We start from the raw sequence: 14401 nt of genomic DNA, 5'->3' as shown, positions 1-14401 counted from the left end.
TTTTATACGCAATGTACTTTTAGACTTTTATGCTAGATAGTCTTATCTGGCCTTTAAAATGCTTCTGGTCCAGATGCTGTTGCAATTATACAGACAATGTTATAACTCAATCTGCTGTTTGCCCTTATTAATGCAATCGAATTGGCTCTTTTGTCAGGCATAACACTCACATACAATCCTTATAAAGTGAAAGCAGGCCATTTAGCCAATCAAGTCCACAACAACCCTCCGAGGAACATCCCACCAGGCTCCTGTACCCTATCCTATCCCTATAAACCTGCATTTCCCATGGCTACCCCACCTGGCGTGCATATACCGGGACACTATGGAGGTAAACTCCAAACAAAAGTACACAGAAAAGCCACACACATGGACCAGGTACTAAACTTCAACAGTAACTATCTCAGCATGCACAAACGAAGCTGCACACGAACATTATTTAAAAGGGCAACAACACACTGCAACAACACGGAGCTACACCGAGAGGAAGAAGAATGCCTCTTCCAGGCTTTCACTGATAATGGATATCCAAAAAACTGGGTCAGAAGACGCCTGCACGAACAACATCAGGAAGATACTACACGCCCCGACACACTTATCACACTACCCGACATCAGGAACACATTGGACCTACCCACAAGACTCCAATGACTGCTGGGTATCAGAGTGGCACACAAGTCCACATCAACCCTACAACAACTGCTCACCCAAACTAAAGACCCACCCCCGCCACGGACAGGGCAAATCCATCTACAAGATCCCCTGCAGAGACTGTGAGAAACACTACATCAGACAAACAGATGCAAATCCATTGATCCCTTTAGCCAACAGATCTATATCTCCATCCTTTTTGAAAACACATAATGTTTTGGCCTCAACCACTTTATGTGGTAGTGATTTCCACAGGCTCACTACTCTCTGGGTTAAGAAGTTTCTCCTCATCACTGTCCTAAGAAGGTTTACTCTTTATGACCCCGGGTTCTGGAATCCTGTAATCTCTCACATTGTTGGCTTGTAATATCATCCTCACCTTAAAGTCCGTGCAGTTGGTCAGCAGCCTTTGGTAGCTGATCAATTTCCTGGCCTTCCTCGTCAACAAGTTGTTTCAGTCTCTGGTGCTCATGGGTCACTGGCTGTGTGCCAATATGCTCTGAGCCAAAGCTTGTTTGAGTCTCATGTTGGTGTCAATTAATTTCCTCTTTCCAACTGCTGTGAGAGAAGGCAAATTCACTACGAGGCAGGCAGGGCAGGAGGAAAGCGAGATCCTCGCCTCCAGCGCTCAGTAGGACAGTTGACACATCAGAAAAAGAAAGGTTTTTATATTAAACAAAAAAAATGCAGATGCCATAAATCAGTAACAAAAACAGAAGTTGCCAGAAAACCTCAGCAGGTCTGACAGCAGCTGTGGAAAGAATGCAGAATTAACATTCGGGTCCACTGAATGCAAAAGGGTCACTGGACCTGAAAGGTTAACTCTGCTTTCACTCCACAGATGCTCCCAGACCTGCTGAGTTTTCCCAGCAATATCTGCTTTCATTAAAGATTTTTTATATCTCTGAGAGAGGGTCACCAGGCTGTTCTCTTGGTGTGATGAGACCCCATGGTCACAAAAGGTTACAGATCCAATGATATACTGGCATTGGAAGCCCTCAGAGAAGGTTCACTCAGCTAATAGCAGGGATGGATGGATTGCCTTAGGAGGAGAGGTTGAGCAGGTCAGGCTTGTACTCATTGAATTTAGAAGAATGTGGGGTGACCTTGTCGAAATATACAAAAGTCTGAGAAGACTTGGCAAGATAAGCGAGGAAAGGTTGCTTTCCCTTCCGGGAGAGTCTAGTGTCAGAGGGTATCATCTCAGAATAAGGGATCAGTCTTCTAAGGCAGAGATGAGGAGGAAATTCTTTTCTTAGTTGGTAGTAAATCCATAGAATTCTTTACTGTAGGGGCCTGTTGAGGCTGGGTCATTAAGAAATTCTAGACAAACGTGGAATAAGTTTTAATCAGTGAAGGGATCAAGGGTTACACAGAAAATACAAGGCAGTGGAGTTGAGGGTAATCAGACCAGCCATGATCTCATTGAATGACAGGGCAGACTCGATGGGCAGAATGGCCTACCTCTGCTACAATGTCCTATGCTCTTCATTCAGGGGTTCCCAATTGAATTGCTTTACTTGGTCTCCTGATGTCTTCATGCATGTTTTGATTTGACGAAAAACCCTCTCAAATCTTGGTGCAAAATATCTCAGCGCACCACACAGCTATACCACACATTTCCCACACATCTGGGGAGATGTTGCACAGTATCTTCAAATGACTTTATGGCTCAGTGACTGTGTTTTATGTTGGAACTTGTGATCACCATTTACATATTCTAAAATCAGAGGCTTACATTTCTAAACCCTTGGCTCGTCTTTACCAGGCTTCAGTCCCAAACCTTCATCCTCTGGATTCCTTCCTACTCTAGACCGCACACTGAAACAATTTTTGAATATTAACACCTCAATATCAAGCAATAGATCTGAGGTAGGTGATATGTAAAAGATAATTACTACCATCAACAGTCTGAGAAACTATGGATGCACTCAGCTCAAATTTTTTCTTAACAAAAAAATATACCTTAATGCAGAACAAAATAAGGTAACTTTGCCTGTTCCTTTATAGCAGAATATTTACAATGAAATACTGCAGATGCTGGAAATCTGAAAACAACAGAGAAGATACTGGAGAAACTCTGGCGGCAGAGAAGGAAACAGAGTTAATGTTTCAGGGCAACTTAAAAAATAAATCGTTCACGGCATGTGGGCGTTGCTGGCTGGCCCAGCAGTTATTGCCCATCTCTAATTGCCCTAGACAGCAGTTAAGAATCGACCGCATTGCTGTGGATCTGGACTCACATGTAGGCTAGACTAGGTAAGGATGGCAGGTTTCCTCCCCTAAAGGGTATCAGTGAACCAGATGGGTTTTTACAACAATGGTTACACAGTCACTGTAGGCCAGTTTTTATTGAACTCAGACTCACTCTCTCTCATAGTGGGATTTGAGTTCATGTCCCCAGATAGCAGCATGATGTTCTGGTTAACTACCCTAGCGACACTTTCACTACGTAACCACCTCCCCATTGGGTCACGACTAGAAACATCGACGGTGAATATTTGAAGCATGTTCTATGAAACGTGACATGATGTTGGTCTGTGTGTATTTACTGCCGGGGAGAGGAGTTGAGGCAGGAAACCTCACAACCTTTAAAACAGTCCTTGGGTGAGCACTTTATGTCATTGAAGGCTATGGGCCTAGTGCGGGAAAGTAAGACTAGTGTAGATAGGTTTGTACAGACACAATGGGCTGAAGGCCCTCTTCTGTGCTGCATGGCTCAATGACTATGATTCTAACTGAATCAGCCCGCGCTGACAAGAGGCAAGTAATATTCAGGCCACAATGGTGAGCCAAACATGACCAACTTCAACTAGCGATATCGTAGCATCACCCCCTGATATTCAGTGGCATGTGAAATACTTTCCCCAGGGCATTAGAAGCTCCTACTCACTATGGTTTGAAACAACATCTAGAGCGTACAAAAATGCAGCGGATCGAGAGAGCATGATAACATCAAACTTCTGTCTAATCATTTATCTCATTCAAAGTGACACAGATAAAGTGCTTACCGCTGAAGCTAATTTTGATTAAGTGTTCTTTGTATAACTTCTTCCCATCTAGTGGCATAATGGCATCGCAGAGTCTGGTGGTATTTGGACACAACATGCGCTGCATCCTATGTAAAGCATGTGCCATTGAGTACACAGCATTGACAACAAACATTATCTTTGTCTCTTGCTCATAGTTAGAGTCGTTGATGGAGAGGCGCCTATCGCAAAGCTTCTGGCGCGACCGGCTACTCTGCAGCAAGCACTGGAATTTCTGCTGCCAAAAGGCCTTAAACCATGGGTTCCGCTTGTTGGTGCGAGGATGGAGGCTTTGAAAGTACTTATCAAATTGCTTGATGGGGTAAGAAGCAAGCTCTAAGGTTATTGCACCATTGGCAACCTGCTCGTTCCCCTTAACGACAATATCTTGAGCTCCCCATCCATCGCTGGCCACCCAGGTGAAACCAGAAACATTCATTCGGCTAGCCGCGGCGAGAAGTTCCCGGGCATCATCGCCCCGTGTGAAAAGTACCACGATCTTTGCGTTGGCTTTGTTCAGCAGTTCCTGGATGACACCATCGTAGGACTTCTTCGTGGTGGAGCGGCCGACTTTCTCCGACGTGGCGATGCAGATGTTTCGAAGTCGTGCCTCGTGCTCAAAGGCTTCAATTCCCGTCTCTCCATAATCACCCTCCGAAGCAATGGTTGACACATATGTCCAATTAAAGAACTGCAGAATCTCTGCCATAGCCTTGGCTTGATAAAAGTCGGGAGGGACTGTTCTCGCAAAGTAATCATAGCGGCTTTTGTCGCTGAGCTTTGCACTTGTTGAAGCATAGCTGATCTGAGGAATCTGGAAGAGTCTAAGCAAATTTGCTACCTGTAGGTTATATTAAAATGTAAATAAAATACAAACCATTGGTGCTTAATGATTATCAGTTATCAGAAGAAACTTGCATTCAAATAGCATCTTTAATGTTAGAAATGTCTCAGGCACTTTAACCAAGGCTTAGAAATGCACGCCAAATCAAAGGAGGAAACATTAGGAGAGGCGACAAACTGAAAAATAGAAACAAAAACATAAATGGCTGGAAAAACCCAGCAGGTCTGGCAGTATCTGTGGAGAGAAATCAGAGAGAATGTTTCAGATCCAGTGACCCTGCCTCAGAACACGTGACCAACATTCTGAGGAAGGCTCACCGGACCCGAAACATGAACTCAGCTTTTTCCTTCACGGACGCTACTGGACCTGCTGAGCTTTTCCAGCAACTTTGTTTTTGTTCCTGACTTGGCCAAAGAGGTTGGTTCTAAGGAGGAGCAGGAATTGCAGAGGTGGAGCAGTGTAGGGCAAAATGTTCAGAATATAGAGTCTGGAATACCGCAGGTCTGGCTGCCAATGGGGATTGGAAAGAGATGACCATCTATTGGGATGACAGGAACCGGGGCGGGCGGAGGGTGGGGGAAGGGTTCGAGGTGGGTGGTGAAGGATGTTTACTTGCTATGGTGCTGATGGGAACACACTAATCACCCACAAACATAAACGAAAAGTTTAAACCAGGTCATCTTGGTGGTTGGGTCTCAGTAGTATCAGGATGAGTGCTGTAGTCACCAAAGGGACATTTTTCAGTGAGTTTCACAGTCAGGGATGTTAGCAAATAGGTTAGCTCCGACACTGAGCTGAACTGATAGTTCAGATTGAGAGGACAGGTGCAGAGTCAGTGGGGGACTGTGTGGTAGGTGATTTCAGTGAGAAATATTCCTCCTTTTTACACTGCTGAAAATAAAGTCAATATTTTCTGGATGTTCTTGACGAAATGACAGTGTGCCTACAGCTTCCAAAAGTAGTTCAGCAATGAATGTAGAATTTGAATACCAAATAAGGTTTGTTCAGGAGTACCTACTGGCTATGAAGCTGACCCATCAATTACACTAACACTCTGCTACTGCAGCTAATCATTAGCCAGGTTCACCGTTCAGACTGGGCACACCATTAGGTGGCAGGTAGTTTGGTGCAGTCTGTGTCTGGCACAGCAACATCAGCTTGGTCACATTCCTTCTCTCCTCTTCTGGGAAGGAAATGCAGAACAGAAATTCCCTGTTGGGAAGGTGGTGGTGTGGTGGGATATGCAAAGCAGCCCATCACTTTATAGTAGAAAGAAAAATAGCAAATCCATTACAAAGAAAACATAAAAGTTTCCAAATCAGTGTCGTTGGGGAAGTGGGCTGAAGGACTTGCATATCTTCTCAGTTCTTGGCTCTTTAAATTGGCTTTCACCTTTCTCCGGTGCCCTATGAGCTTGGATCTCCATTGCAGATATTTTTCAATCAATTTCCCTTCACCGTTGCTGGGTCAAAATCTTGGAATTCCCTTCCTAAGGACATTGTCGGCACGTGAACTGCAATAGTTCATGAAGGCAGCTCACCATCACCTTCTCAAGGGCAATAAATGCTGACCCAGCCAGCAACGCCTGCATCTCATGGGTGAATAAAAAAAATGTCACAAATGTTATTACACACCTCCAGAGCCAATGGGACTTGAACCTGAACCTCCCAGTCTAGCGGTAAAGAGACTACCACTGCATCACAACAGCCCCCAAATCTCGCTTCTGTACTGGTGAGATTATCAGCTACCAAACTGGACACTATGATGATTAAGGCATATGACATTATCATCCAATTATCTCGCAACATAATAAATTGAAACAGTTTAGGATGGCAACAGAGAAAGATTTGCATCTGTTGAAGTAGCGCTTCTTACAACCTCAGAACATTTCACAACACTTTACAGCTCATGAAATATTTCTAATGTATGGTCACTCTTGTCTGTAGGAGACAGGCAGTCAATTCACAAACATTATGCTCCCATGAAGAGCAATGTGATAATTATCAGATAACCTGTTCCGTTGATTGACGGATAAATTTAGGTCAGGACATTGGGACCAACTCCTCTTTGAATAATTCCATGGGATTTTTTCACATCTTCCTAAATGACAGAGAGGCCCTCTTTTTACCATCTCATCTGTGAAAGGTGGCTCCTGAGGTGGAACAGCACTCCCTTAGTCCTGCACCTGGAGTGCGAGCCTTGGTTTCTGTGTTCATACTTGGAACTGACGTTAAATCAACTTCCTTTTCATTGAAGGCTGAGAATGACTGACTGTCCTGACATTTTAAGATGCTGGTGTCCACTGACTGCAGGTGATGATGACAAAAAATCGGGCAGGTGTCAAAATGGGTGTAGTGACAGCCTGAGGGAGGGATTATCGCCCAGTGCTGCCCTCCCTATCTCTGTATTCTGCTTGCAAAACCATGCAGCAAGGGGGAGCTCCAACCTCATCAAATCACTTTCACAATCTCCGTGAGCATTGTGCTAATAGAATGTGAAATGAGAATGACTTAACTCTTCCTTGATAATAGAGCTTCTGTTTGGTGCCATCAAAAATTCCTAGATTTGTGCCTATCACAACTTTTCTTCTTTCTGCAGCATGCGTTCTTTATGGCATTCTTAACATGCAATAGTTCTACTATCAGTACAATCTGATGAATTAGAGATTATTTCTCAATGAACTATCTACATAAATCTTGTCAGCTGTAGCTGATAGAAAATATCAAGAATTAATTCCCTCACTTACCCTGATTACAGATGCTGATAGTGCAGGCCCCACCTATCCATGGAACCCTGGGATTGAGGCCTGACCAGTGCAGGAACGAGACCTGACCCCACCATGGCCTGACATCGAGGACACCCAACCATATTTGCTGCAAGACTCCCTCCCTGGAACAGTCAAGGCCATAACTGGTGCCCACGGCCCTATCGTGAGCTGCAAACATCCCTCACCAATGCCTAGGATCGACTAAGAGTAGCCACCTTCGTGCAAGACTTCAACCACAGGGTTTTAAGTCCCTTCTCCCCAGCACACTCCTGGCAAATGTTCAAGCCATTGACAACAAAATGGATGACCTCAAAGCTAGACCCAGCTTCCAAAGGGAACTGAGAGGCAGAGACATGGCTCACTCCTGCTACGCCTGACTGTGCCCTACAACCTCAGCGTTTCTCAGTTCACTGAATGGACCTCGGGTAAGGCAAGGGGCTTTGGGGCCTGCCACCTAATTGACACTACCTGGTGCTCAGACATGGTGACCCTGGTGAGGTACTGCTTCCCGGACCTAGACTATGTAACAATGAAGTGCCATCCCTACTACATACCACACAGATTCACCTTCGCTATCCTGGCAGTGGTCTACATCCCTCCCCTAGCAGAAGTGAAGAGTGCACTTGATGAAGTATACAATGCCACAAACAGTCTTGAGACAGAATACCCCGAGGCCTTGCTCATCCTAGTCACAGACTAGGCCAACCTCAATAACATTCTCCCAAAATATCATCAACATGTCTCCTGTCCCAGTAGAGATCTGAGCATCCTTGACCATTGGTACGCAACCATCAAACACATGTACCGCTCCATTCCCCATCCACATCTTGGAAAATTAGATCACAATGCTGTGTTTCTCCTCCTGGCTTACAAACAGAAATTGAAGCATGAGGGCCCAGAACAGAATGTATTGCAGTGATAGTCTGAGGCAATGGAAGGGCCTCTATGGCTTAGAGTCAGTGGACTGGTCCACAGTCAGGAACTCAGTGTCCAACCTAAATGAATAAGCCACTTCCATCACAGATGTCATCAGTAAGTGTGTAGAAGTCTGTGTGTCAAAGAAGTTAATCCAAACGTTCCCCAAACAGAAACCACAGCCAAACCGGAAGATCTACGCCCTCCTGAAATCCAGGTCTGTGTGTACAAATCGGGTGACCCTGACCGATACAGGAAATCCAGGTATGACCTTCACAAAGCCATCAGAAACACCAAAAAACAAACTGAGCTTGAGACCCAGACTAACCGCACGGGCATCCATCATTTGAGGCAAAGCTTGCATGACCTAATGGCTACAAAGTGAAGTCAAACAGAGTCGCGGGTAATAATATATCCCCACCTAATGAGCTCAATGCATTCTACACTCACTTTGAGCAGAAGGTCAGTGAAATGGTGTCACCCTATCCCAACAGCCTTGGGTGCATCTGTAACATGGTCACCATCAAAGGTCTGACATCGGCCTTTTTAAGGGTGAACCCACCAAAAGCGATCAGCCTGGATGGAGTCCCGGCCGGTATACTCAGGTCCTGTGAGGACTAGCTGGCTGGAGTATTCGCAGGCATCTTTAACCTCTCCTTACAATCATCTGAGTTCCTGACCTGCTTCGAGAAGACCACCATCATTCCACTGCCATTGAATAACCTTGCAGCATGCCTCAGTGACTACCACCTGGTGGCTCTGACCTCCATAACTACGAAGTAGTCTTGGCTCACATCAACTCCAGCCTCCCAAAGTGCCTTGATCCCTTGCATTTCACCTACTGACGTGACACGTCCACAGCAGATGCCATCTCGCTGGCCCTAAGCATATCCCGAGAACTACTCGGTAATAAGGATAGCTATGCCAGGCTGTTACTTATTGACTACAGCTCCAACCTCAATACTATTATTCCAAATAAACTCTTCTCTAAACTCTGAGACTGAGGTCTTGCCTCCTCACGTCTGCAACTGGATTCTTGACTTACTGACCAACAGATCACAGTCAGTAAGAATAAGCGACAACTCTTCCACCACGATAATCCTCAACATCGGGGCTGCGGAAGGCTGCATGCTCAGCCCTTAATATACTCCTTGTACACTCATGACTGTGTGGCCAAATTCCACCCCAATTCCACTTTCAGGTTCGTTGACAAACAGCACTGTTGTATGTCGGATTTCAAATGATGACCGGCGGAGTACAAGAAGGAGAGAGAGTGCGTAGCAGCCTGGTGTAAAGACAACAATCTCTCCGTCAATGTCAGCAAAATGAAAGAGCTTGTCATTAACTTCAGGAAATGAAATAGAGGGCACATCCCTGTCTGTATCAAAGGTGCTGAGGCGGAGATGGCCGAACGTGATCACCAACCATCTGTCCTGGTCCATCCACATTAATGTGATGGCCAAGAAAGCACAATGATGTCTCTAATTCCTCAGGAAGCCAAAGAGATTTGGCAGGACCAGAAAAGCTCTTACCAAATGTGATGGATGAGTCTTAGAAAGCATCTACCTGGATGCATCACAGCCTGGAATGGCAACTGCTCTAACCAAGACCCGCAAGTAATTACAGAGAGTCACGAACATAGCCCAGTCCATCACCCAAACCAGTCTTCCTTCCATTGACTTCATCTATACTTCCCGCTCCATCGGGAAAGCAATCAACATAGTCAAAGAACCCTCCTACTCCAGTTATACTCTCTTCCACCCTCTTCCATCAGGCAGAAGGTATAAAAGTTGGAAATCATGTACCAATCAAGAACAGCTTCTTCCCTGCTGTTATCAGATTTCTGAATGCACCTCTTATATGTTAATGTTGTTTTCTCTCTGCACCTTCTTAACAGCTGTGACACTGTATCCTGCACTCTGCTCTACTACCCTGATGCACTTGTACAGTAAGTTCTGCCTGTAAAGCACGTAAAACAACACTTTTCACTGTACCTCGCTACATATGACAATAATAAATCAAATCAAATTAAATCTGATGTGAAGGAAACCTAGTTGAGTTGATTAAGGATATTTTTTGAAAGTGTGATGTTCTGGCTAATTGAATCTTAAATAGCGAGTGTGGGAATCTGAGTAAACCGAAAAAGTTTTGTGCAAGAAATGTTAAAACTATAAAACTAGTTAGAACCCTCAAAATGCGAGTAAATCCAACTTAATGATTACTTTGTTGTTGTTAATGATTACTTTGCTTCCTTAAACAGAAGAGACAAAGAAGATTGAAAGTTCCAACCTTTACCATATTCCTCTCAAGCACGGTTTCACCTCAGTTTTTCACAACAGGTCAAATCCAAGATGTAATTAATGCGATTCATTTGCTTTCAACTTTTTGTCAAGAATCAAGACGACTTCCTTCACTGCCAAATGGGAATGTAATTGACCATTTACCAGCTGTGTGTTCACACCAGCTCTGAAGTCAGGGAAGTAACCTATTAGATATAACTCAATGGGTAGAACTGTCGGCCCTAAGTCAAAAGGTTTTGGGTTCAAATCCCACTCCAGAAATGGAACTCAAAAGTCAAGGTTGATACACCAGTGCAGTACTGAGGGACTGTTGCATTGTTGGATGACGTTGTCTTTCAGGTGAGATATTAATCTGAGGTTCTGTCTGCCCTCTCAGTAAACCCAAAATATTCTGTGATCTTATTTCAAAAAAGACAAAAATTCTCCGTGATGATCTGCTAATGAAAAAAATCAACTGGTCATTGCCACGCTGCCGCTTGGACAACCTTGCTGTGTCCAAGCTGGCTGTCACACTTTCTACATTATAACTGTGGCTACACTTTACAAATATTTCATTGGCTGAAAAGTATTTGGCATATCCTAAGGTCATGAAAGGTGCTATACAAATGCAAGTCTTTCGTTCTTTACCCAAATTTACTGAAGATAATTCATTTACATTGGTTGATCTTATGAAATTCTTCAACAAGCTAATAAAAATGCCAAAGTGCTGGTCAGTGCTGCTGTAATTAACAAATAATTATTTTGATATAATTATTATATAATTATGATTATAATTGTAACTTTGGGTCATACATGGTATTTCACAGTGATGAGGTATTTCATTAATCACTGCTGCAAAAGGTGCAGTTGTTTAACATAGTCAAATATTCTCCTTTCGTTTCTCTTCCAAACTCAAATTATCCTGTGGAGAATTTCAAACATTAATCACACAGAATATGATTTATCACCACCTGCTGAAGTATAGAATCCAAAACACTCTATGCTTATGCTTTATTTTCATGGGATGTGGGCTTTGCTGGCTGGACCATCATTTATTACCCTTTCCTAATGGCCTTGAGTACAGTTAAAGTTCAACCACTTTGCTGCGGGTCCGGAGTCGTAGTTGGCCAGACCTGGTAAGGATGGCAGATTTCCTTCCCTGAAGATGCTTAGTGAACTAGATAGGTTTTACAATAATCACTAGTAGGTCATGTTTACAATTACGCTAGTTCCATGCTAGATTTCTATTGAATTCAAATTCCACTGTCTGTCATGATGGAATATGAACACAGAACATGAACCTGGGGTTCTGGATTACTAGTCCAGTGACACTACCACTACACCATCACCTCAACCCATAATTACTGGGATATTTGACAAATACAGTGTCTGCATTAGAAATCATATGCAGCTATCTCTGAGATTTAGACCACTACAGAAAAAGAAATTGGAAAACCTGTATGTTTCAGCATTCCATTTCAAACTTTACTGAAATAATATGCATTTACCTGTATAGAAACACTACTGTATGAGCCACCTACCACACCTGCAATGACCAATGGATTGTTGTCTTGAATTGCATATGATCCATCAGGGCAGATATATTCTGTTTCATCTACTTTTGTCAAAGAAGCTCTTACAAATTCAAGTGATTGTTCCAAAGCATATGTGTCCCTTGAGCATGTGTCCAAAATATGAACTCCAAGTTTCACACCAGGAAGTAAGTAAGTGTCTCGATTGATCTCATCTATTGCAAACAGCATGGCTTCCAAACGTTGGATACCTCGATCTTCATTCACTCTGCCACAGTCTTCTGCTCCTGAGCCTTTCTCATGTACAGGAAACAGTCCGCCCAGGACCAAATCTCCTTCAATTTTGATTTCCTTCTTGCCAAAATTACTCTCTCCATAAGAAAATAACAGAAATCCTTTGGAAATTAGAATGAGGGCAACTGTTTGGAGCTTTGAAAACATCTTCAGCATTTTCTTTGACTAGAGGGAAGGTCAGAGAACAGCTACATCTCATGTTTTATCCGTTGCCATGCCAAAGCAATTATTCTTGTGAGCAGTTGTGAATGTTGCAAGGCATTTTGGATCTGATTCCTAGAAGAACAAAGAAATTAAAATAACAGTTACATTTTTGTTTTACAATTAGCTGTCTTTTCTTCAAGAGATAGTAGGAACTGCCGATGCTGGAGTCTGAGATAACAAGGTGTGGAGATGGATGAACACAGCAGGCCAAGCAGCATTAGAGGAGCAGGAAAGCTGACGTTTCGGGCCTAGACCCTGCTTCAGAAAATGGGAATAGAAGAAGGTTCATCCAACTCTACACCTTGTTATCTCTATCTTTTCTTCAATCTTTCTGTAAAAACAAATAACCCATTTAAACATCTTAAATATCAATCATATCGCATGTTTTTAGGGTCTGCATCCTACAAGTGTCTTAGAGGCAACTTCAGTTGATGGATCATGAAGCTCATTTGGAGAGCCAGCAGAGATATGATGGATGAATAGTCTCCTTCTTCAATTCTGTGAACATTAGCCAACATCAAATAGTGTACCTTAAAATGTGTTTACATTTCCTTCCTTATACTTCCGAGATTTTCTTCTCTTGCAGGATAACGGGACTGAAACTTCTCAAAGCATCTGATAATATTAATCAGATCCATTACCCTCGAGCTGGGTTTCCAACAAGACTTATCTGTGATGAGTCTGGAAAAGTTCACTTCAGTGCGTTGCCTGAAGAGTCTTTACTTATCCCTGTTATTGCCAAAATTCGACCAATAAAGTTAAGATTTGCTGACATTTGGACAATCCATTTCAAAGATCATTACAGCTTGGAACCCAAACAGATATTTTAATCAATGAGATGTTCCTTATTTAGATCATTAGAACTCCTTTCTCTCAATCACAGCTACAGAATAATCATTGTAAAAATGTATAATGTGTCAAAATGTTAATATTAATGTTAAATTTTTAGAATTGGGACAGAAATGAAGCTTCTTTTGGGAGATTGTGAAATTAGTAAACTTGGGTTGACTGGCATGAGCTGTTGATAATACAGAAAGACATTGGAGTAAATGGGAGAGATAGACAACTCATAGAAGATGGGGTAAACAGTAACAGTGAGAATAGCCAATGGGGCGTTAGAACTGTGTATAATAGGAATATGAGACTGACAAGGGTCACAGAGTCAAAGAGGTTTGTGGCACAGAGAAAGGCCCTTCAGCCCATCAAGTCTGCGCCGGTCAAATCATCTTCCTATTCTATTCTAGTCCCATTTTCAAGGGTGTTGTTTACCTTCAATGCTCTTCACTGCTGACAAAGAAACAATGGTTAAAGAATATCCAGCATCAAGAACGGGGTAGGCAGGATGGGCTGAATGATAACATCAGTTAGATTTGAGATGACAAAGCACATGCAGCAAGCAAAGGAGGATGACAAGAACTAGTAAATGGAGTCATAACAGCAAACATGAACTTTGGAACAAAGATGAATATTGACAAAAGCAAAGGGCTGCCCATCTCAGAATGACAAGAAATGTTCATACATTGATTGAAGGAAGAGAACTAGAACACAAGCCAGATTATGCACGATTCAGTAAAACAGTAAGAACAAGGTCAATAATAGGAAAGACTGTATTTGGTGAGGAAAGTTTGTTATTGATTGTAAATCTGGTTCAAAAGCAACTTGCAACCTTACAGAAGGAAGAGACAACTGGCTAAGTGGCTTTGAAATTAGGCTTTGATAGAGAGTGGGAAGGATCAGCTGGCCAGAAAAAGAAACAAAAGAAGAAGTGCTTTGGAGAGTGGGAGTACAAAAGGCATTTGTTGAACAGAAGGAGGAGAAAGGCCGAAAGATTGGGTAGGTCATATTTTCAGAGGAAGTCTGTAAGAGATGTTGAGCAGGGGAGATTT

The 14401-nt window shown here is 43.0% G+C and overlaps 1 protein-coding gene across 1 annotated transcript in view; it reads right to left on the bottom strand.

Annotated features, from left to right (window-relative positions):
* Positions 1-14401, bottom strand: part of LOC125463370 (metabotropic glutamate receptor 3) — a 195970-nt gene that overhangs the window by 51971 nt on the left and 129598 nt on the right. Inside the window, exons 3-4 of the mRNA XM_048554588.1 lie at positions 11994-12587; positions 3663-4521 (exon numbers count right to left, since the gene is read on the bottom strand). Coding sequence (XP_048410545.1) covers positions 3663-4521; positions 11994-12467 — 1333 coding nt within the window. The 5' untranslated portion in view covers positions 12468-12587. The remainder of the gene's footprint in view (positions 1-3662; positions 4522-11993; positions 12588-14401) is intronic.

The sequence above is a fragment of the Stegostoma tigrinum genome, chromosome 25, assembly GCF_030684315.1.
Source record: "Stegostoma tigrinum isolate sSteTig4 chromosome 25, sSteTig4.hap1, whole genome shotgun sequence".
Lineage (NCBI taxonomy): Eukaryota > Metazoa > Chordata > Chondrichthyes > Orectolobiformes > Stegostomatidae > Stegostoma > Stegostoma tigrinum.
The sequence above is the reverse complement of the archived record's forward strand: the minus strand, read 5'-3'. Positions and strand labels throughout refer to the sequence as shown.